At 40.4% G+C, this 25,496-nt stretch overlaps 1 protein-coding gene across 1 annotated transcript in view; it reads left to right on the forward strand.

Annotated features, from left to right (window-relative positions):
* Positions 1–937: 937 nt before the first annotated feature.
* kcnh2b (potassium voltage-gated channel, subfamily H (eag-related), member 2b) overlaps positions 938–25,496 on the forward strand; it is a 329,910-nt gene continuing 305,351 nt past the window's right edge. Inside the window, exons 1-2 of the mRNA XM_061922161.1 lie at positions 938–1,308; positions 1,386–1,597. Of these exons, the coding sequence (XP_061778145.1) occupies positions 1,215–1,308; positions 1,386–1,597 (306 nt within the window). The 5' untranslated portion in view covers positions 938–1,214. The remainder of the gene's footprint in view (positions 1,309–1,385; positions 1,598–25,496) is intronic.

Raw genomic sequence — 25,496 nt, forward strand, 5'->3', positions numbered from 1 at the left:
CAGTTTAAGTTTCTAGAAGGTCAACGGGCTCATAGTGATGTTTGTAATAGTTGTGACTGGGAAGTGTTTTTCATAATTTGGGGAGTGTACGACGTCAGCTGCTCACCTGCTAAATGTGCTCATCTCGACGCCGGAGCACTGACTCCATGCTTTCTGAATATGCACTGCTGATTGGCTTTGTATGTAACCAATCAGATGGTCGTGTGGGCGGGACAATGCTGGGTGCTCACTGCTCAGACAGAGGCAGAAAGCAGAGCAGCTTGTTAAGACTTTGGTTTACAAACTCGTTCGATACACCCTCGTACCGAACTGAATCCCCCGTACCGAAACGGTTCAATACAAATACACGTACCGTTTGTCGTGGGAATTTCTTAAAGACGATCCGTTAGGGACAAATAGCTTTAAAATGATTTATTAAAGTAACAAACAAATAATAACAAGCTTTGCAAAGCGAGACCAAACCAGAACGACACATCCATTCGTTCCAGCTTGTTCTAACTCCTTTAGAATTTGACATGCTCATTTACATACAGTACACCAGTGGAATGAATACCCAAAGTCCTGTGAAGAAGGAGAGGGTGTCGTTTGCCGAGAAGGGGGGGGTGTCACTCCGAAAAGGAGAACAATTTAGCTCTGTTGGGGCTCAATAATAGATGACACATATGTCCAGGTCAACTAAAGTCCACATGTTACATCAAAGACACAGGAGACAGAGCTTGATCAGATAATAGATCTTTTGCTAAGTGTCACATTCCTGAGCCCAATGAACAACTTTTGGCGACCCGTTCAAAGAACATCATCAATTAAAACAAGTACAAGTAATTTTGTTATCACACGTTACACCCCTAGTATCTAGCCATACTCCGAGACATATTTTTTCTGTGTTTTAAACACACCATAGCTTTAGTTCCGTATTTAATTTCGTTGGTTAGTTTTTTCAGCATGTTTCAAATTGTAATATGATATTTCTGTATTTTTGAAGGTCCGGTCTACAAAGTTGGCCAGAAGACCACGTGGAGGACCGGCGCACTTTACTGCGCTCCGTGTGTCCGGCGCTCCCCCAGCCGCCTCCTCCCCACGTAATCCACCTGGTGGGACCCCTCACCCAGTCGTCCCCCTGCGTAGCATCGCACCACCGCCTCAGCCTCAACCAGGACGCCTCAGGCTCCAACTGTTCTCTGTCACGTAGCCGCTCGCGGGAAAGCTTCCACAGCATGCGGCGCGCCTCCTCTGTCGACGAGATCGAGGCCATGAGGCCCGACTGGGACCGGAAAAACCGGAGAGCGAGCACACGGCCGGGAAGCACCGGTGCGGGAAAAAAATAATCACTGAGCCCTTTTTTCACCTTAGACTTGTGACCACTTTGTTTACTTACCTGTGTGCAGGTGCAGTGAACAGTAAGTCCAACATACTGAACTCCACGTCAGACTCTGACCTCATGCGGTACCGTGCCATCTCCAAAATTCCTCAGATCACCCTCAACTTTGTGGATTTCAAACCGGACCCGCTCATAGCTCTGCCCTCAGGCGAGATGGACATCATTGCACCTTGCAAACTCATCGACCGCACGCACCACGTGACCGAGAAAGTCACGCAGGTAGGACACATTTTATTTTTGATATCAGCGTGTCAGGCAGGAGTGTCCAACATCCAAGCAGTCTTATTGGTCCTTGGGATTTTGTCTTTTTCTTTATTCCAGTGGAACCCGTTTAGGTCGCCCCTGCTTATGTCGACAACCTGTCTAATTGAGTCCTGACTCATCGTCTTCTTCTTATAACTAAAAAGTACCTGCATGAAGCTAAACAGCTAAACACTAACCCCCTTTGTGATTACAAATATTAGAACACAGGTTTTGCTATAGTTGTGCGGTTAAAAAAAATGTTTTATGCTATTAATAATTTAGAGCAATGGTTCTGTAACTTTTTTCACCAAGTACCACCTCAGAAAAAAGCTTAGCTTATTAATGAGTGTGAATGATATGCGAAGTGAATTATATTTATATAGCGCTTTTCTCTAGTGACTCAAAGCGCTTTACATATCTAAGTTACATTTAAACCAGTGTGGGTGGCACTGGAAGCAGGTGGGTAAAGTGTCTTGCCCAAGGACACAACGGCAGTGACTATGATGGCGGAAGCGGGAATCGAACCTGCAACCCTCAAGTTGCTGGTACGGCCGCTCTACCAACCGAGTTATGCCGCCCTAATGAGCAATGTTAAAATGCAGTGGCGTAACAGGCCTAAGTATTCATTAAAAACAAGGCAGTCTGTATGTAACATTGTAACATTATACACAGTTTGAATAGTAACACTGTGTTTGAACATAGGCAAGTAAAACCCTGTACATTGTACAAACCCCGTTTCCATATGAGTTGGGAAATTGTGTTGGATGTAAATATAAACGGAATACAATGATATTTTCAACACATATTCACTTGAATATGCTACAAAGACAACATATTTCATGTTCAAACTGATAAAAAACATTTTTTTTTGCATATAATCACAACTTTAGAATTGGATGCCAGCAACACGTGATGTGAGAAGTTGGGAAAGGTGGCAATAAATACTTATAAAGTTGAGAAATGCTCATGAAAACATTTATTTGGAACATCCCACAGGTGTGCAGGCTAATTGGGAACAGGTGGGTGCCATGATTGGGTATAAAAGCAGCTTTCATGAAATGTTAAGTAATCCACAAACAAGGATGGGGTGAGGGTCACCAATTTGTAAGCAAATTGTCGAACAGTTTTAGAACAACATTTCTCAACGAGCGATTGCAAGGAATTTAGGGATTTTACCATCTACGGTCTGTATAATCATCAAAAGTTACAGAGAATCTGGGCAAATCACTGCACGTAAGCGATGATTTTACGGACCTTTGATCCCTCAGGCGGTACTGCATCAAAAACCGACATCAGTGTGTAAAGGATATCACCACATGGGCTCAGGAACACTTCATAAAACCACTGTCAGTAACTACATTTGGTCGCTACATCTGTAAGTGCAAGTTAAAACTCTACTATGCAAAGCGAAAGCCATTTATCAACAACACCCAGGAACGCCGCCGGCTTCGCTGGGCCTGAGCTCATCTAAGATGGACTGATGCAAAGTGGTAAAGTGTTCTGTGGTCTGACGAGTCCACATTTCAAACTATATTTGGAAACTGTGGACGTGGTATCCACAAAATAATCATCCAGATTGTTATAGGCGCAAAGTTAAAAAGCCAGCATCTGTGATGGTATGGGGGTGTATTAGTGCCCAAGGCATGGGTAACTTACACATCTGTGAAGGCACCATTAATGCTGAATGGTCCAAAAAGGTTTTGGAGCAACATATGTTGTCATCCAAGCAACGTTATCATGGACGCCCCTGCTTATTTCAGCAAAACCATGTAAAAGAGTGCGGGTACTTTCCTGGCCCGCCTGCAGTCCAGACATGTCTCCCATCAAAAATGTGGGGCGCATTATGAAGCGTAAAATTTCGACAACAAGACCCCGGATTATTGAACATCTTAAGCTGTACATCAAGCAAGAATGGTAAAGAATTCCACTTTCAAAGCTTCAACAATCAGTTTCCTCAGTTCCCCAACATTTATTGAGTATTGTTGAAAGAAAATGTGATGTAACACAGTGGTGAACATGCCCTTTCCCAACTACTTTGGCACGTGTTGCAGCCATGAAATTTTAAGTTAATTATTATTTGCCAAAAAAAAAAAAGTTTGAGAGTTTGAACATCAAATATCTTGTCTTTGTAGTGCATTCAATTGAATATGGGTTGAAAAGCATTTGCAAATCATTGTATTCCGTTTATATTTACATCTAACACAATTTCCCAACTCATATGGAAACCGGGTTTGTACAAACATGTATCTGTGGTGAAAATGGGTGCGTTTGGTTACGTTTACAACGACGCCAGATTGCCATTTCAAGGGTCGATGACATAAACGTGTTCCACTGTATTTGTCCCTTACAGTACAAGACCGAGCTAAAATATTGTTTTGGTGTTTTTAATAATAAGTAATGAAACAAGACGCACATTTCTTTCATTATTACTTCTTTCTTTATGCGTGACTCGCTGACAAGAGTTTGGACACTCCTGATACAAGGTGGGAAAGAAAGGGGCGGAGCTTGTGCGGGTGTGCTTGTTTTGTATGGAAGTCATCTCTGCTGTGTTGCTGATTGTGATGTTCTAGCGTGTTGAATACATTCGCTTTGACAGGAAGTGATTTTATAACAAGGTGATGTTCAATCTCTTCGGTCACTTTGAGATGAACGCAATTTGTTCAAGGGTTTTTGTGCTTCAGCCCGGCCATTTTTTGAAAATTGAGGTTGGAAGGATGAGTTACTTTATGACACCAGCGTGCTTCTTGTTTTTCTTCCTGACCTATATTTTATCGTTGAAAATACCTTTTGGATGTTTGATGTTTTCGGAATATATTCCAGACATGAACACCACTTTTGTTCTCTCCCTATTTTTGTCTCATTTTACAGACGCTAACTTGCTGAATCGCATTCATGAAATGCACAAAAGAATTGAAATTATTACGACAGACATTTACATTTTTTTAACGAGTAAATAATAATCCTTATATGATTCTCTCTGCAGTCGGATAAAAGTTATTTGGTCTTTTTTTTATTTTCTTTTATTGTTGCTTTACTGTAATATGGTGAGACAGAGTAGGGAAAAACAATTCAGAAAAATATGACATCAAATAAAGTTTTTAATTAAATTCTTAAGAATTCCTAACTTTATTTTTTTCTGTGTTTGCATTGTAAAAAAAAAAAAAGAGAAAAATCGCAAAATAAAAATTCAGAAGACGGTTTATTTCGTATTTTCCAGACTCTTTTGGACATCTGTGTTTCAAAAAATAAAACAAATAAATAACATTGAATATAGTTTATTACTTAATTTGTATATTTTTGTCAATGAAACACAAATTAATTTATTTTTTTCAGTATTTTTTTATACAACAATCATTCAACATTTGTACATTAACATTGTTATAACATTCAAAATCTTTTTATAATCATAATTTGTGGGGGAAAAATTATAAAAAAATACAATTAGACTGTGGAAGTCTCAAGTGTGGTGGGTTCTTCTGACGCCGATAGATCTTCTTGAGCCCGTTATACAGGTTGGAGCAAGTCTTTTAATTGTCATACACAACTATGGTTTGCCTTCCAGCAATATATATTCAAGACTTTTCAGTCCGGCGTGTCTCTGCTTGTGTCTCATTCCGGCTGCTGCTAATAAAGGCAACAGGTGATTAAATAAGCAGTCCCAGCTGGGCAATCTACTCACCTGCCGCTGGCTTCGAGGCTGGTCCTTACACACCCCGCTCAGCGGCACCCCCGCAAACTACGCCCCCCTCCACAGTAACATAGTGATATTCCCTCAAGAAAATACAAAATTAAAGTAACGACGAATAAATATATTTATGTCAAGTGTTTCTTTTTTTCTTACAGAGGAACACAATGTGAATTCAGAAAATATAACATGTATTTTTAAATATTCCTTCAAGTAAATCAAATACCAATGTATTTAAATGTATTTTACTACCTTTATTTATTCACTTTTAGCGATTTTTTTGGAATATTTTACATTTGGCCTCGGTTACAAAAAAATACCACAAATATTTGAGAGTGTTCATATTTTTGTTGAACTTAGAAAATCAGGAATACTTGTTTTACTGACTGTTAATAACAAGTTAATATTGATTACCATGGTTTGTATCACGTCATACATGACATCACAACAACTTTACACAACACCACTTCTACCACTTTTATCTATGTATGTGAACAGTGATGAAAAAAAACCCCATAAAGATTAAAGTTAAGCTCTTTGTTGGGACATTATTCTACAGAGAGTTACTGAAGGACAAGGGAATGGTTTGATCATATTTTTTTTTTTTATCCGATCATGCTCTGTTTTCTTCGTTTTTCTCTTTCAGTAAAAATGGGAAAGTCAACGGAAAATAATCCAGGCTTGATGATGCAACAGAATAATGTAATCATGTACAGTAGGAGAGTTGCAGATGGCACGCTCCAAACACAAGTGTGTGTGTGTGTGTGTGTGTGTGTGTGTGTGTGTGTGTGTTTGTGTTAGTGCATACATGTGTGATAATCCACATTTCTGTTGTTATGTTCCAACAACATCTGTGTTTTCAAATGTGGTTTCAAGACAGAACAATAACATATTGTACATATACAGTACCTTTATGCTGTGAATGCAATACTGGATAACAATAACATAAATGGGGAAAATGGAAAATATTAACAAGTGTTTGCAGGAATAATAATTCCATGCATTAGTTTATGCAGAATAATGAGCATGCTAAATTAAATATTTAAAAATAATGTCAGCTGTAGTGTCAGCTCAAGCCAGAGGGTGGCAGCAAATCACCATAATGTAAGTCAATTATAAATAAGCATGGCATAGATAGATAGATAGATGGATGGATGGATAGATAGATAGATAGATAGATAGATAGATGGATAGATGGATGGATAGATGGATGGATAGATGGATAGATAGATAGATAGATAGATGGATAGATGGATAGATAGATAGATAGATAGATAGATAGATAGATAGATAGATAGATAGTACTTTATTGATTGATTCCTTCAGGTGAGTTCCTTCGGGAAAATTAAAATTAAAATTCCACAGACATGGAAGATGTTGCAGGGATTAGAACAGGGGTCACCAACCTTTTTGAAAGAGATACTTTTTGAGTACTGATTAATGCGAAGGGCTACCAGTTTGATACACACTTAAATAAATAAATTGCCAGAAATAGCCAATTTGCTCAATTTACCTTTAGTAAATACATTTATATATATATATATATACATATATATATATATAAAATGGGTATTTCTGTCTGTCATTCCGTCATACTTTTTTTTAAGAAAAGTTTTTTGTAGAGAATAAATGATGAAAAAAACACTTAATTGAACGGTTTAAAAGAGGAGAAAACAGGAATAAAATGAAAATTTAATTGACACATAGTTCATCTTCAATTTTGACTCTTTAAAGTTCAAAATTCAACCGAAAAACAGGAGAGAAAAACTAGCTCATTTTTTTGAAAAAAAATTAAAACAATTATTTATGGAACATCATTAGTACTTTTTCCAGATTAAGATTAATTTTAGAATTTTGATGACTTGTTTTAAATAGGTTAAAATCCAATCTGCACTTTGTTAGAATATATAACAAGTTGGACCAAGCTATATTTGTAACAAAGACAAATCATTATTTCTTCTAGATTTTCCAGAACAATAATTTTAAAATAAATTCAAAAGACTTTGAAATCAGATTTACATTTGAATCTACAATTTTTTTTAGATTTGGCATAAAACATTTTTTTTTTTTTTGATATTAATAAGTTTGAAGAAATATTTCACTAATATTCCTTGTCAAAAAACAGAATAATTCAATTAAAATGTATTTATCATTCTTTACAATTAAAAAAAAAATACATTTACTTGAACATTGATTTAAATTGTCAGGAAAGAAGAGGAAGGAATTTAAAAGGTGAAAAGGTATATGTGTTTAAAAATCCTAAAATCATTTTTAAGGTTTTATTTGTTTCTCTAAAATTGTCTTTCTGAAAGTTATAACAAGCAAAGTAAAAAAAAAAAAAAAAAAAATTTATTTAAACAAGTGAAGACCAAGTCTTCACTTCTTGGATTTTCAAATTCTATTTGAGTTTTGTCTCTCTTAGAATTAAAAATGTCGAGTAAATCGAGACCAGCTTGCTAGTAAATAAATAAAATTAAAAAAATAGAGGCAGCTCACTGGTAAGTGCTGCTATTTGAGCTATTTTTAGAACAGGCCAGCGGGCGACTCATCTGGTCCTTACGGGCTACCTGGTGACCCCTGGACTAGAATATTCCATATTTAACTGGAAGATGTTTCCATTCCTTTAGAGTTGGATTGGAATAACTTCATCAGTATATTCAAATAACTATACTGTACTTACTGTGTACTTATTTTTTCAGTGTACTACACATGTTATAACTTTTACAAATCGATTACTGTTGTTGTACACACTGGACAATAGTAACAATATTTACCTGCTGCTCATCCTTCTTACACTACAAACTTGTACACCTTTTTTTCTCATTACACTACAGCGTTTAACCGGAACTGATCATTAAAGTTCTCGTATTGTAATTGTATTTTGTATGTAATTGTAGTAGTACAGGGATTAGGGTTAGTACCTTTCACGTTTGAACTGATGCAATACCAAATACCGTATTTCCCACATAGTTACTTCAGGCACATACATTTATGATATCAGAGTGTAAATGTAAAATGTTGCAATATTTTATGGATATTAGTACCATACTATGATATTTAGTGTTTTAAAAAAAATCAAATGATGAAGTCAAGATACATTACACAGTATTGAAATATGATCAAATATGTGAAGAAATATGTAAAGATCACTGGAAAACCTCATACAAAAAATATACACCATAAGGTGGCAAGCTACATTTCATGGGGTGGTATAGCTCGGTTGGTAGAGCGACCGTGCCAGCAACTTGAGGGTTGCAGGTTCAATCCCCGCTTCTGCCATCCTAGTCACTGCCGTTGTGTCCTTGGGCAAGACACTTTACCCACCTGCTCCCAGTGCCACCCACACTGGTTTAAAAATGTAACTTAGATATTGGGTTTCATTATGTAAAGCGCTTTGAGTCACTAGAGAAATGTGCTGTATAAATATAATTCACTTCACTTCAATAATGAACAAAGCAAAATTTGTCTTAGTCCAAAAATCACTTAACGTTCTCTACTGCTCGCTAACGTTACCGTATTTGAGTTTTTATCCACAAATTGTTAGGATCCGCCGCTCGGATCATACATTTTTTGATTGCTGAGTCCTTTTGTTTATCTTGTTTGTTCTTGGACTCTTCCGATTCTTAGTTTGTACACTTCCTTGTTTATATTTGTCACCATGGCGACTTGATTTGTTCACCTGCCTTCGTTTGCACACCTGTTTATGATTATTGTTTCTGTATTTAAACCTGCCTCCTCCCTTTGTTCGGTCCTGTTTCGTCACTTGCTTTATGCAACACGCATGTTTTGGTTATCTAGTCCTTTTTGGCTTGCTAAGTCCCGTCTTAGCTTTCGGGCGCTCGACACGCGCCTTTTGGACAGTCTGCTAATATTAGCAATAGCTTTCCGTGCGTTGGCATGCACTTTATTTTCGGTTTGCATCAGTGTTCTTTTATCTTTTGTATATTAAAATCAGCTCTTACCTGCAATCCTGCCTGTCTGGTCCCATTGCATCTTGGGGTGATACCTTCGCGCATCATTATGCGTTCCGAACGCGACACAAATATGGGGAAACAACCACAAATGTGCGCTTCTTTCACTAACTGTGTTACAAAAAACATCAGTTAGACTGATACATAATATTGTATATAGAGAACATGGAAAACATTCATTTATTCAATAAAAAAATACTCAAGTCTAACGATGTGGTAAAATTGCAAACAGCTAAAACTATGCACAAAGCAAACTATAACCTGCCCAACAGTTCTTCTCAACTAAAGAGGAGAATTAAAACCTTAGAGAAAAAACTAACTTAAAACATTTGTATGCATGTACAACACTAAAAATTTTAGCATATCAGTATGTGGAAATAAACTATGCAATGGATTAAACAAATAAATTGATGTACTGATATGATCCAGTTTAAGAGGTTGTTCAAATTAATAGTACTTACAAAGTACAAAGAATAAGTATTATAAGAAATACCTTCAACTAGAGATGTCCGATAACGACTTTTTGCCGATATCCGTCATTCCGATATTGCCCCACTCTTAATTACCGATTAACCTATACCGATATATTCAGTCGTGGAATTAACACATTATTATGCCTAATTTTGTTGTGATGCCCTGCTGGATGCATTAAACAATGTAACAAGGTTTTCCAAAACAAATCAACTCAAGTTATGGAGAAAAAAATACCCAACATGGCACTGCCATATTTATTATTGAAGTCACAAAGTGCATTATTTTTTTTAACATGCCTTAAAACAGCAGCTAGGAATTTGGGACCTGCTCTCCCTGAGACCCACTACAACTATGGGAAGTACTATTCTTTGACTTTCACAAAGTGCATTATTTAAAACATTTTTTTAAACATGCCTCAAAACAACAGCTACAAAAACAATGAAGACACACGGCTTCAGTCCAGAGTATACTAGAGTAATAAAGTAAACAATCACATAGTCCTCCTTTAGTGCAAGACTGCCTGTATAACAGGAAATTATAAACTGAGCTCAATCTGCCCTGCTCTAACGTATTTGTATGAGTAACACAAATATGCTGCAAGCTAGTGGTGAGTGCTTGAAGTGGCCTACCAGTCAGTCAGAGCTTCTGAAATGCTGCGTTGAGACAGGGGTGTTTTTTGTTGTATTTTTGTTGGTTCTCGGCGGAGTCTATAAGCGACAACTGTGTGGTACTACATGTTTTCGCTGTTTGATTTTCATCCATCTTGAAGATCAAATTGCTGGTATTAAAGAAAGACGTCTTGGTTCCTCTTTGCATAACCAAGTGTTTGCAGTCAGTGCAAATTCCCATTTTTTTTATTGATCAGAGACACTTTTAAATAATCCTAAACCACGTCGTAAGTCAGTCACCGAGCGAGCTGGTTTGTTAACCAAGGCTACAGCACCGGCAACAACACACTCTTGTTGTTGTTATGCTCCGCTCACGGCGGTTTGATGAGGTCATCAAGCGTCGCCAGTAAACCTCTCATGCTGCAGTCGTGCTGCAACTCCTGTGTTGTGTGTGGGAGAGGAGAGGTGCTGGTGACTGGGAGACACAACTGCTCTGTACTTGTGCACTGCTCTGTACAGCGGCGTTTTAAAAAGTCATAGATTTTACTTTTTGAAACCGATACCGATAATTTCCGATATTTAATTTTAAAGCATTTATTGGCCGATAATATCGGCAGTCTGATATTATCGGACATCTCTACCTTCAACCTTACTGAAAACGGGATATTTGTCATCTTAGTATGTTAATAATGATTGATTTAATTATATATTACAATAACTGCTGTATTAATCATTCACCGATTCACAAAAATAAGACAGTAAATGAACATATGTATGTGTAAATGCTTTGAAGTGGAAAAAGGGTAGGATTAAATAAGCTTTGCTTCTTCCTACTCCTTTTTGGACAAGATGTAAAGGGAAATGATGTGAAACTATGTGTGATGTATTTATACTGTAAGTGTGTTCATGTGTAAATAAACTGAGCTCAATCAATCAATCAATCATTGAAAACACATATCCTGTTCAATACAGTTTACTTTAATATTATTTTTTCATTGAAAAAGTATTATATCAGATAAACTTCGAACAAATATTGTCCAACACGGTATAGCCAAGACCCTGATGGGGACAAGTGGCATAGAAGTGAAGTGAATTATATTTATATAGCGCTTTTCTCTAGTGCTTTACATAGTGAAACCCAATATCCAAGTTACATTTAAACCAGTGCGGGTGGCACTGGGAGCAGGTGGGTCAAGTGTCTTGCCCAAGGACATGACAACAGTAACTAGGATGGCAGAAGCGGGAATCAAACCTGGAACCCTCAAGTTGCTGGCACGGCCACTCTACCAACCGAGCTATGTTTATAGATGGATATTTAACCAGTTTTTAAAAATATATATATAGAAAATGTTTTACCTTTCTCATTTTAAATTGCTGGGTACCAATTCTCGGTACCCAGTTATCGATAACAGTACTCAGTACTAATTGTTGGTACTTTTGTGTGTGTTTTGTGTTTTTTCATTGGTTAGAATCGTTTTTAACGTAACATTTAACAGTGAGTTGTAATGATAACTGTTTTCTCCATTTGTATCACTTACAAGTACGCATTCATTTCAGTTTGTCCTAGGTGCTTTGCCGTAGCCAGGAAGTAATCTTTGCCATTGAGTTAAATGTGCCAGTCTTGTCTCATGAGTCCTATAAAGTGTTTATGCTATAAGTATTGTACTTATTACACACCTGCTTTTTGATTGTAACGTGCATCCATTTGCAAAATCGCGAATTTTAATCAGTATCTTGTACTGTACAGAGCATATCCAATATCCAAATAGCACAGAGCTTGCGCATTTTTGAAAAGTGAGGTCTTACTTTTGAGTGTTTTCTAACAGACATGCTTGCTTTGTTAGTATGGAAAATGACAACGCTCATTAGAGGCAGCGTCTCGTGCAAGAAAGATATGGAAATATGGCACTGTTTGACTTTACATGAATCAGTATCTGGCACCTGGTGTTGAGCTGGTACCTGTAAAAGTACTGAATTCTGTACCCATCCCTATCAGTAGTTGGAGTGGTCCTCTGTAAACTTTCTTCTGATGTCATTCTGGTCAGTCCAGCTGACATGTGATTGACACATTAGTCACCACAATGAAGGATGATGAACGTGTGAAAGGGACCAATGCCAAGATCATGTTTTGTTAGTGTAATGACAGGCAGTGTATAAGATCAGACGCCAACCAAAATGTCAACCTAAATACAAAACCCAAAACCAGTGAAGTTGGCACGTTGCGTAAATTGTAAATAAAAACAAAATACAATAATTTGCAAATCCTTTTTTAACATATATTCAATTGAATAGACTGCAAAGACAAGATATTAAATGTTCGAACTGAGAAACGTATTATTTTTTGCAAATCATTAACTTAGAATTTAATGGCTGCAACACATTGGAAAAAGTTTGCACAGGGGCATTTTTACCACTGTGTTACATGGCTTTTCCTTTTAATTCCAATTTTTGAAGCTTTTCAGGTGGAATTATTTCACATTCTTGCTTGATGTACAGCTTAAGTTGTTCAACAGTCCGGGGTCTCCGTTGTGGTATTTTTGGCTTCATATTGCACCACACATTTTCAATGGGAGACGAGTCTGGACTACAGTCCAGGCCAGTCTAGTACCCGCACTCTTTTACTATGAAGCCACGCTGTTGTAACACGTGACTTGGCATTGTCTTGCTGAAATAAGCAGGGGCGTTGCTTGGATCGATTTGCAAAGTAGAGTTTTAACTTGCACTTACACATGTAGCGACAAACTGTAGTTGTCACAAGGTGTTGGTGACGAACCCCAAGATGCAGAGATGGCAGGCTTGGTGCAGGAAAACATGATTTAATGTTCAAAAATTAAGAAAAAAACACAAACAGGGAACCGGAATCCGCAAATAGGAAAACAGGAAATAGCTAACAGGATAAAGCTAACAGGAAACCAAGAAACTAGGAGCTATGAGACAGCAAACTACAAATATGTATCAGGAACCAGAATACAGCTAACACCTACAACGACTACGACAATGACAATACCCCAGCACTGACTGGAGGGCAAAGCAGGTTTAAATAGCAGCCGGCTGATTGACAGCAAGTGTGGCCAGGTGCTAATCAGCCGCCGCTGAGGGGAAACAGCGCTCAAGGAGAAAAGCAGGAAACAACCAAAATAAGAGTGCTGACAGGAAATAAAGACAAACAGAGGAAAGACCAAAACATAACTTAACTGTCAGTGACAAACCTGACAGTAGTTACTGACAGTGGTTTTCTAAAGTGTTACTGGGCCCATGTGGCGATATCCTTTACACACTGATGTCGGTTTTTAATGCAGTACCGCCTGAGGGATCAAAGGTCCGTAAAATCATCGCTTACGTGCAGTGATTTCTGCAGATGCTCTGAACCTTTTGATGAAATTGAGGACCGTAGATGGTGAAATCCCTAAATTCCTTGCAATGGCTCGTTGAGAAATGTGGTTCTTAGACTATTCTGACAATTTGCTCATGCAATTGTTCACAAAGTGGTGACCCTCGCCCCATTCTTGTATGTGAATGACTGAGCATTTCATGGAAGCTGCTTTTATACCCAATCATGGCACCCACCTGTTCCCAATTAGCCCGTTCACCTGTGGGATGTTCCAAATAAGTGTTTGATAAGATTATTCAGCTTTCTCAGTCTTTTTTGCCACTTGGGCCAGCTTGTTTAAAACATGTTTCAGGCATCAAATTCCGAATGAGCTAATATTTGCAAAAACCAGTTCGAACGTTAATTATCTTGTTTTTGCAGTCTAGTCAATTGAATATAGGTTGAAAAGGATTCCCAAATCGGGCTTCACGGTGGCAGAGGAGTTAGTGCATCCGCCTCACAATACGAAGGTCCTGCAGTCCTGGGTTCAATCCCAGGCTCGGGATCTTTCTGTGTGGAGTTTGCATGTTCTCCCCGTGAATGCGTGGGTTCCCTCCAGGTACTCTGGGTTCCTCCCACTTCCAAAGACATGCACCTGGGGATAGGTTGATTGGCAACACTAAATTGGCCCTAGTGTGTGAATGTGAATGTGAGTGTGAATGTTGTCTGTCTGTCTGTGTTGGCCCTGTGATGAGGTGGCGACTTGTCCAGGGTGTACCCCGCTTCCCGCCCGAATGCAGCTGAGATAGGCACCAGCACCCCACGCAACCCACAAAAGGAATAAGTGGTAGAAAATGGATGGATGGATGGATGGATGCTTTTATACCCAATCATGGCACCCACCTGTTCTCAATTAGCCCGTTCACCTGTGGGATGTTCCAAAAAAGTGTTTGATGAGATTTTTCAGCTTTCTCAGTCTTTTTTGCCACTTGTGCCAGTTTGTTTGAAACATGTTTCAGGCATCAAATTCCAATCGAGCTAATATTTGCAAAAAATAACAAGGTTTACCAGTTTGAACGTTAAGTATCTTGTTTTTGCAGACTATTCAATTGAATTTAGGTTGAAAAGGATTTCCAAATCATTGTATTCTGTTTTTATTTACGATTTACACAACGTGCCATCTTCTCTGGTTTTGGGGTTTGTAGAACAACTTTGTGTGATATCGAGTTTGCACATGTTTTAAACATTTAATATCCACTCAACCATTTTGTAGGTCGGACCCGTAATGTTGCTGTCAATGTGGGGCGTGCTGGAATGTGAATGTGTCAGAGAGAATTTGGCAATATTACGTATCCAAATGACATATTATACTGTATGTGTGCGTGGGCCGGGCCGAATGTGCTGAAAGCTTACCAGAGAACCCTTGCTGTGACATCATGAGCAGTACATTAAGTGAAATGTAGGTTGTGTATATTTATTTCATGTGTCGCTGCTTTGGGAAAGCTTTTACGAGCCAAGGAGGAGATCTCTATGGGGAAGTCTGAAGCAGTGTTTTGCATCGTTATGCAGCTTGAGCATTTGTTGTGTGTGTGTGTGTGTGTGTGTGTGTGTGTGTGTGTGTGTGTGTGTGTGTGTGTGTGTGTGCGTGTGCGTGTGCGTGTGTGTGTGTGTGTGTGTGTGTGTGTGTGTGTGTGTGTGTGTGTGTGTGTGTGTGTGTGTGTGAGTTCTGGAAATCCTTACTTAATGGGGACATCACTCTGTTTACAGACTCACCTTTAGGGGACCTCTGACAGTATGGGGACAAAAAAAACAGGTCCCCAAAAGGGAAACTTTTTTCATATGAAAGTCAGAACCATTCTGAAGATGCCTAAGAGATTTTTAAGCTTTGGCCCATAAAACATGTTTACTGGTTAGTTTGAATGTGAGACATTTGCATGACCCTCCACAACCTGTATAAAGGGTGGTCCCCACAAGTGATGATCAAAAACTTGGTGCCCATTCCAAATGATAACACGTGTGTGTGTGTGTGTGTTTGTTTGTGTCTGTGTGTGTGTGTCTGTGTGTCTATATATATGTATATATATATATATATATATATATATATATACACAAACACACATGGGGTACAGTATGTGTGTGTGTGTGTGTGTGTGTGTGTGTGTGTGTGTGTGTGTGTGTGTGTGTGTGTGTGTGTGTGTGAATGCTGACTGTGCATGAACTATTTCTGTTCAAAATTGTTAGAAATGTCACATGTTTTGTTGTCACATGTTATGTTGTGATCCGGTTCCCGGATCACATCTTTAGTCTGTTTTTGAGTCCTTTTTGGTGTTTTGATTATTTTTGGACTCTTCCGATCCCTTAGTTTGTGTGTGCACTTCCTGTTTGGGTTTCCATGGTTACTTGATGTGTTCACCTGTTTCCTTACGCACACCTGTTGGCAATTGTTTGCTTTAGTATCTATACCTGCCTGCTACCTCAGTTCATTCTTGGTTCGTCACTTGCTGTATGCAACACGCACGTTTGATTTTCTCTAAGTCCTTGTCGTTTGCTAAGTTACGTCTTAGCTTCTGTGCGCTCGGCACGCGCTTCTGTGGACACTTTAAACTCGATGCTAGTTTAGCATTAGCTTCTCGTGCGCGCCGGCACGCCTTTACTTTGCTGTTTTGTAAAAGTGTTCTTTTATCATTTTGTATATTAAAATCAGCTCTTACCTGCTAATCCTGCTTGTCTTTGGTCCTCGTGCATCCGGGGGTGACACAACACGTGCACACGATGCGTTCCAAACGTGACATGTTAAATGTTTGAATATTAACTGTAAGTTTACTGTACTGTGCCAACTGCACTACTATATGAGTACATACTTTCTATTGTTTCATTGAAAATAAAACACCAAAGCCCATTTGGCTGTCATGATTTTTTTTTCATGCTTAAAATAAGAAAGTATTACTTTAAAAAAGTAGTTTTATACTTGTGAGTGTTGATGACACAGCTTTGCAACACTTGATATTCTAGTTTCAAGCATGTTTTACTCAATATAGGTCATACAATCTCAGCAACAAGTTGTAATATCTTACTGAGATCATTTAGAACCAAAACAAGTGAAATCTGCTCAGCAAGAAGAATTATCTTATCAAACAGAAATAAGCAAATATCACCTTATTTGAGATATTTAATCTTACCTAGATTTCAGTTTTTGCAGTGTATAGATCAGGAACAAGGCGACTGATCTCATTGAATTGACATATGAATTGATTAACATGGACCCCGACTTAAACAAGTTAAAAAACGTATTCGGGTGTTACTATTTAGTGGTCAATTGTACAGAATATGTACTGTACTGTGCAATCTACTAATAAAAGTGTCAATCAATCAAAAAACAACATTAAAAAGCTACAGACATTTGTCATTCTTGGACTCTGACACGTTTTAGGTATCCATCCATCCATCTTCTTCCGCTTATCCGAGGTTGGGTCGCGGGGGCAACAGCCTAAGCAGGGAAACCCAGACTTCCCTTTCCCCAGCCACTTCGTCTAGCTCTTCCCGGGGGATCCCGAGGCGTTCCCAGGCCAGCCGGGAGACATAGTCTTCCCAACGTGTCCTGGGTCTTCCCTGTGGCCTCCTACCGGTTGGACGTGCCCTAAACACCTCCCTAGGGAGGCGTTCGGGTGGCATCCTGACCAGATGCCCGAACCACCTCATCTGGCTCCTCTCGATGTGGAGGAGCAGCGGCTCTACTTTGAGCTCCTCCCGGATGGCAGAGCTTCTAACCCTATCTCTAAGGGAGAGCCCCGCCACACGGCGGAGGAAACTCATTTTGGCCGCTTGTACCCGTGATCTTATCCTTTCGGTCATGACCCAAAGCTCATGACCATAGGTGAGGATGGGAACGTAGATCGACCGGTAAATTGAGAACTTTGCCTTCCGGCTCAGCTCCTTCTTCACCACAACGGATCGGTACAACGTCCACATTACTGAAGACGCCGCACCGATCCTCCTGTCGTTCTCACGATCCACTCTTCCCCCACTTGTGAACAAGACTCCTAGGTACTTGAACTCCTCCACTTGGGGCAGGGGCTCCTCCCCAACCCGGAGATGGCACTCCACCCTTTTGCGGGCGAGAACCATGGACTCGGACTTGGAGGTGCTGATTCTTATTCCGGTCGCTTCACACTCGGCTGCAAACCGATCCAGTGAGAGCGGAAAATCCCGGTCAGATGAAGCCATTAGGACCACATCATCTGCAAAAAGCAGAGACCTAATCCTGCGGTCACCAAACCGGAACCCCTCAACGCCTTGACTGCGCCTAGAAATTCTGTCCATAAAAGTTATGGACAGAATCGGTGACGAAGGACAGCCTTGGCGGAGTCCAACTCTCACTGGAAATGTGTTCGACTTACTGCCGGCAATGCGGACCAAGCTCTGACACTGATCGTACAGGGAGCGGACCGCCACAATAACACAGTCCGATACCCCATACTCTCTGAGCACTCCCCACAGGACTTCCCGAGGGACACGGTCGAATGCCTTCTCCAAGTCCACAAAGCACATGTAGACTGGTTGGGCAAACTCCCATGCACCCTCAAGAACCCTGCCGAGAGTATAGAGCTGGTCCACAGTTCCACGACCAGGACGAAAACCACACTGTTCCTCCTGAATCCGAGGTTCGACTATCCGGGGTAGCCTCCTCTCCAGTACACCTGAATAAACCTTATCGGGAAGGCTGAGGAGTGTGATCCCACGATAATTGGAACACACCCTCCGGTCCCCCTTCTTAAAGAGAGGAACCACCACCCCGGTCTGCCAATCCAGAGGTACCGCCCCCGATGTCCACGCGATGCTGCAGAGTCTTGTCAACCAAGACAGCCCCACAGCATCCAGAGCCTTAAGGAACTCCGGGCGGATCTCTTCCACCCCCTGGCCTTGCCAAAGAGGAGCTTTTTAACTACCTCAGCGACCTCAGCCCCAGAAATAGGAGAGTCCACCACAGATTCCCAGGCACTGATTCCTCATAGGAAGACGTGTTGGTGGGATTGAGGAGGTCTTCGAAGTATTCCTTCCACCTATCCACAACATCCGCAGTTGAGGTCAGCAGAACACCATCCGCACCATACACGATGTTGATAGTGCACTGCTTCCCCTTCCTGAGGCGGCGGACGGTGGTCCAGAATCGCTTCGAAGCCGTACGGAAGTCGTTTTCCATGGCTTCCCCGAACTCCTCCCATGTCCGAGTTTTTGCCTCAGCGACCGCTGAAGCCGCACACCGCTTGGCCTGTCGGTACCTGTCCACTGCCTCCGGAGTCCTATGAGCCAAAAGGACCCGATAGGACTCCTTCTTCAGCTGGACGGCATCCCTCACCGCTGGTGTCCACCAAGGGGTTTTAGGATTGCCTTCCCGACAGGCACCAACTACCTTGCGGCCACAGCTCCGATCAGCCGCTTCGACAATAGAGGTGCGTAACATGGTCCACTCGGACTCAATGTCCAGCACCTCCCTCGTGACATGTTCGAAGTTCTTCCGGAGGTGGGAATTGAAACTTTCTCTGACAGGAGACTCTGCCAGATGTTCCCAGCAGACCCTCACAATGCGTTTGGGCCTGCCAGGTCGGTCCGGCATCCTCCCCCACCATCGCAGCCAACTCACCACCAGGTGGTGATCGGTAGAAAGCTCCGCCCCTCTCTTCACTCAAGTGTCCAAAACATAAGGCCGCAAATCCGATGACACAACTACAAAGTTGATCATGGAACTGCGGCTTAGGGTGTCCTGGTGCCAAGTGCACATATGGACACCCTTATGTTTGGTGTTTGTAATGGACAAATTGTGACGAGCACAAAAGTCCAATAACAAAACGCCACTCTGGTTCAGATCTGGGCGGCCATTCTTCCCAATCACGCCTCTCCAGGTTTCACTGTCGTTGCCAACATGAGCGTTGCAGTCCCCCAGTAGGACAAGGGAATCACCCGGGGGAGCACTTTCCAGTACTCCCTCGAGTGTACCCAAAAAGGGTGGGTACTCTGAACTGCCGTTTGGTGCGTAAGCACAAACAACAGTCAGGACCCGTCCCCCCACCCGAAGGCGGAGGGAGGCTACCCTTTCGTCCACTGGGTTGAACTCCAACGTGCAGGCTTTAAGCCGGGGGGCAACGAGAATTGCCACCCCAGCCCGTCGCCTCTCACTGCCGGCAACGCCAGAGTGGAAGAGGGTCCAGTCCCTCTCGAGAGAAGTGGTTCCAGAGCCCTTGCCGTGCGTCGAAGTGAGTCCGACTATATCCAGCCGGAACTTCTCCACTTCGCGCACTAGCTCAGGCTCTTTCCCCCCCAGTGAGGTAACGTTCCACGTCCCAAGACCTAGCTTCTGTAGCCGAGGATCGGACCGCCAAGTGCCCTGCCTTCGGCTGCCGCCCAGCTCACAATGCACCCGACCTCTATGGCCCCTGCCATGGGTGGTGAGCCCATTGGAGGGGTGACCCACGTTGCCTCTTCGGGCTGTGCCCGGCCGGGCCCCATGGGAACAGGCCCGGCCACCAGGCGCTCGCCATCGTGCCCCACCTCCGGGCCTGGCTCCAGAGGGGGGCCCCGGTGACCCGCGTCCGGGCGAGGGAAATCTGGGTCCATGTTTTATCTTCTTCATAGAGGTGTTCGAGCTGCTCTTTGTCTGATCCCTCACCTAAAACCTGTTTGCCTTGGGAGACCCTACCAGGGGGCATAAATACCCCGGACAACATAGCTCCTAAGATCATTGGGACACGCAAACTCCTCTACCATGATAAGGTGGCAGCTCAGAGAGGAGCACGTTTTAGGTATTTTTTTGCCAAAACGTAATAGCTACTGACAATTTGTGGCAGGGCACAGAACAGGAGAGAGTCTAAATCTCTATCAAGTGGAGGAAATGGTGGTGGATTTGTCACATTCTAAGGAAACCAAGGTTAAACAGCATGCGGAAGGCCCTAGAGTCAAACCATCAGGGGAAAAGGAAACAGAGGACTGTCAAAGAAAGTGTGGATGAGAACTGTCAACCGAAGAACATCGGAAGATTGGCAGGATGTGGGCAACAATCAAGCAGGCATCACAAAACCAAGGTCATTGGAGAAACTTTGTCGAGGCCCTTTTATTCCAGTTTTGAAAAGGATTAAGGATTAAGTGAAAACACCTTCTGATTTTTATCTGCCCAAAACTTCCGCTCTTACAAGCTGCCATTATCTTACAGCTAGAGTTAAAGTTTGTCACACACACACTAAATGTGGTGAAATTTGTCCTCTACATTTGACTCATCCCCTTGTTCACTCAGTGGGAGGTGAGGGGAGCAGTGGGCAGCAGCAGTGCCACGCCCGGGAATAATTTTTGGGGTGATTTAACCCCAAATTCCAACCCTTTGATGCTGAGTGCCAAGCAGGGAGGTAATTACTTCCATTTTATAGTCTTTGGTATGACTAATATATATCACAACCTACTGATCTCTAACCCAGGGAGTCACCAACCTTTTTGAAACCAAGAGCTACTTCTTGGGTACTGATTAATGCGAAGAGCTACCAGTTTGATACACACCTAAATAAATTGCCAGAAATAACCAATTTTCTCAATTTACCTTTAATAAATAAATATATATATATGTATATATATAAAAAAATGGGTATTTCTGTCTGTCATTCCGTTGTACATTTTTTTTCCTTTTACAAAACATTTTTTGTAGAGAATAAATGAGTAATAAACACTTAATTGAACAGTTTAAAAGAGGAGAAAACACGAAAAAAATTTAAATTTTATTTTGAAACACAGTTTATCTTCAATTTCGACTCTTTAAAATTCCAAATTCAACCGAAAAAAAAGAAGAGAAAAACTAACTAAAAAAATGTAAAAAAAAGAATTTATGGAACAACATTAGTAATTTTTCCAGATTAAGATTAATTTTCGAATTTTGATGACATCTTTCAAATAGGTTAAAATCCAATCTGCACTTTGTTAGGATATATAACAAATTGGACCTAACTATATTTCTGACACAGACTAATCATTATTTCTTCTAGATTTTCCACAATAAACATTTTTAAAGAAATGTAAAAGACTTTGAAAAAACGTTTTGATTTAATTCTACAGATTTTCTAGATTTGCCAGAATAATTATTTTTTAATTTTAATCATAAATTTGAAGAAATATTTCACCAATATTCTTCTTCGAAAAAACAGAAGCTAAAATGAAGAAATTAAATTAAATTGTACTTATTATTCTTCACAATTTTTTTTTAAATTTGAACAATGATTTAAATTGTCAGGAAAGAAGAGGAAGGATTTTAAATAGTAAAAAGGTATATGTGTTTAAAAATCCTAAAATCGTTTTTAAGGTTGTATTTTTTCTCTAAAATTGTCTTTCTGAAAGTTGTAAGAAGCAAAGTAAAAAAATAAATGAATTTATTTAAACAAGTGAAGACCAAGTCTTTAAAATATTTTCTTGGATTTTCATTTTCTATTTGAGTTTTGTCTCTCTTAGAATTAAAAATGTCGAGCAAAGCGAGACTAGCTTGCTAGTAAATAAATACAATTTAAAAAATAGAGGCAGCTCACTGGTAAGTGCTGCTGTTTGAGCTATTTTTAGAACAGGCCAGCATGCTACTCATCTGGTCCTTACGGGCGACCTGGTGCCCGCGGGCACCGCGTTGGTGACCCCTGCTCTAACCACTAGGCCACTGAGTCGGTAGACATAGATTAAAACAAATCATCTATTTCTTTTCAACAGCGGTTAAGTTTCTACACCTTCCGTCTGCTAAGACTTACTCCTCCACCCACTCTGATAGTGGGAGACAGCATAACTACAGTCGGATATCTGCTTTCTTAAATGCCATTACTCGCTGTTTTGAAGTCTTTTTCAGTCTGTTGGATTAGGTCAAAGATGTACAATATTACATGTCATTACATTACTTTATACAACTGCTGTCGTTGTCTGTACTACATTCTTTTGTATTGTTTTCCATACAATATGTATTGCCCTAAAGCAGGGGTGTCAAACTCGTTTTAGATTGGGGGCCACATGGAGAAAAATCTACTTCCAAGTGGGCCGACCTAGTAAAATAACGGTACAATAACTTCAAAATAAAGATAAATTCAAATTGTTTTCTTTGTTTAAAAACATTACAGCACGGTGGGACCGGGGTTAGTGCTTGTGCCTCACAATACGAAGATCCTGAGTAGTCCTGGGTTCGATCCGACGCCCGGGTACTCCGGCTTCCTCCCACTTCCAAAGACATGCACCTGGGGATAGGTTGATTGGCAACACTAAATTGGCCCTAGTGTGTGAATGTGAGTGTGAATGTTATCTGTCTATCTGTGTTGGCCCTGTGATGAGGTGGCGACTTGTCCAGGGTGTACCCCGCTTTCCGCCTGAATGCAGCTAAAATAGGTTCCAGCACTCCCCGCGACCACAAAAGGGACAAATGGTAGAAAATGGATGGATGGATGGAAATTATGTGATAATTAACCCATTGGTGTTAATTTTTAATTTATCAAGAAATATACATATATGTATGTATATATATTAGGGATGTCCGATAATATATTAGACTGCTTTAAAAAATGTAATATCAGAAATAATCGGTATCGGTTTCAAAAAGTAAAATTCATGACTTTGGAAAACGGCGCTGTGTACACGGACATAGGGGGAGATACAGAGCGCCAATAAACCTTAAAGGCGTGCTGGCCCGATCACATAATATATGTGTCTTTTCACATTCACAAGTGAATGGAAATCATACTTGTTCAACAGCCATACATGTCGCACTGAGGGTGGCTGTATAAACAATTTTAACACTGTTACAAATATGCGCCACACTGTGAACCCACATCAAACAAGAATGACAAACACATTTCGGGAGAACATCTGCACCGTAACACAACATAAACACAACAGAACAAATACCCAGAAGCCCTTGCAGAACTAACTCTTCCGGGACGCTACAATATACACCCCCCGCTACCCCCCACCTCAACCTCCTCATACTCTCTCAGGGAGAACATGTCCCAAATTCCAAGCTGCTGTTTTGAGGCATGTTAAAAAAAAAAAATGCACTTTGTGACTTCAATAATAAATATGGCAGTGCCATGTTGGCATTTTTTTTCCATAACTTGAAGTTGATTTATTTTGGAAAACCTTGTTACATTGTTTCATGCATCCAGCAGGGCATCACAACAAAATTAGGCATAATAATGTGTTAATTCCACGACTATATATATTGGCTTCGGTTGATATCGGTATCGGTAAATAAGAATTGGACAATATCGAATATTGTCCAATTATATATATATATATATATATATATATATATATATATATATATATATATATATATATATATATATATATATATATATATATATCTATATATATAGATATATATATATATCAATGTTTACTTATATAGCCCTAAATCACTAGTGTCTCAAAGGGCTGCACAAACCACAATACAAACCACTACGACATCCTCGGTAGGCCCACATACGGGCAAGGAAAACTCACACCCAGTGGGACGTCACGAGAGTCCAGTCCAAAGCGGATCCAACACAGCAGCGAGAGTCCCGTTCACAGCGGAGCCAGCAGGAAACCATCCCAAGCGGAGGCGGATCAGCAGCGCAGAGATGTCCCCAGCCGATACACAGGCAAGCAGTACATGGCCACCGGATCGGACCGGACCCCCTCCACAAGGGAGAGTGGGACATAGGAGAAAAAGAAAAGAAACGGCAGATGAACTGGTCTAAAAAGGGAGTCTATTTAAAGGCTCGAGTATACAAATGTATATATATATACATATATATATATATATATATATATATATATATATATCCAATTACAGTATGTTATCTTTGTAGTTTGATCATTTTCTTCGACTAATGTAACAACGTCATGTGGTTTATATTGTACATATGCAGCATCATCTACAAAGATACAAATAATTGCTATTGCGACGTCCAGTGGACACATTTAGAACAGCGGTTTCTGTCATTCAAAAATTTCAGGTTAATTTTTTCTACTTGGCAAACTGATCCCGCTGCTCGGATAAAAATGTGATCGCGGGCCTGACACGGCCCTCGGGCCTTACGTTTGACACTCCTGCCTTAAAGTTTGTTGTCTTTTTAATAGGCATGTTTTATGTTAAAATTGGGCTAGTTTTTGTGGCGCGGGGGGAGAAAAGCATACATTTAATTCATTTTAATGAATTAAACTAATAACGAGGTATTGTTGTGTAATGACCTGTGGTCTGGAGTATGTCGTTTGTTATTTTCTATTAGTTTTGGACTCTTTTAGTTCCTGTTTACGCTCCCTTGTTTAGTTACCATGACGACCCATTAGTTTCACCTGCCTCATGTAAAAAACGCACCTGCTCTAATCAAGAGACTTTTACTCAAGCCTGTTTTGCCAGTTCGTCGTCCTGGCGACATTGCTCCTTTCATGCAGAGTTCACGCTACTCTGTACTTGTTCTGTTCATGCTGCTCGTTTTCATGCTACAGTAAGTTGTGTTTGTTCCAAGCCATAGTTTATGTTGTTTGTTTCATGCCACAGTTTTGTGATTTTTCCACGCCGTGGTTTATGTTTGTTCCTATTTTGATAGTGAAGAATTAAAAATGTTCCTACCTTCACGTCTGGTCCAGAGTTGTCCGTTTGCATCCCGGAAGAACAAACCCCGCAGCAAGCTACGACCCCTCCGTCATGACATGCTGTATACAATAATCACATTATGATAATAATGATCATGATAATTGTCATTGTTTTTATGATGTACTATTACTTCTACTAGTACGGTTTACTCCTGCTAGCGATGGAAAGTGTACAATGTTAACATGCAAA

Source organism: Nerophis ophidion, linkage group LG15, assembly GCF_033978795.1.
Source record: "Nerophis ophidion isolate RoL-2023_Sa linkage group LG15, RoL_Noph_v1.0, whole genome shotgun sequence".
Classification (NCBI taxonomy): domain Eukaryota; kingdom Metazoa; phylum Chordata; class Actinopteri; order Syngnathiformes; family Syngnathidae; genus Nerophis; species Nerophis ophidion.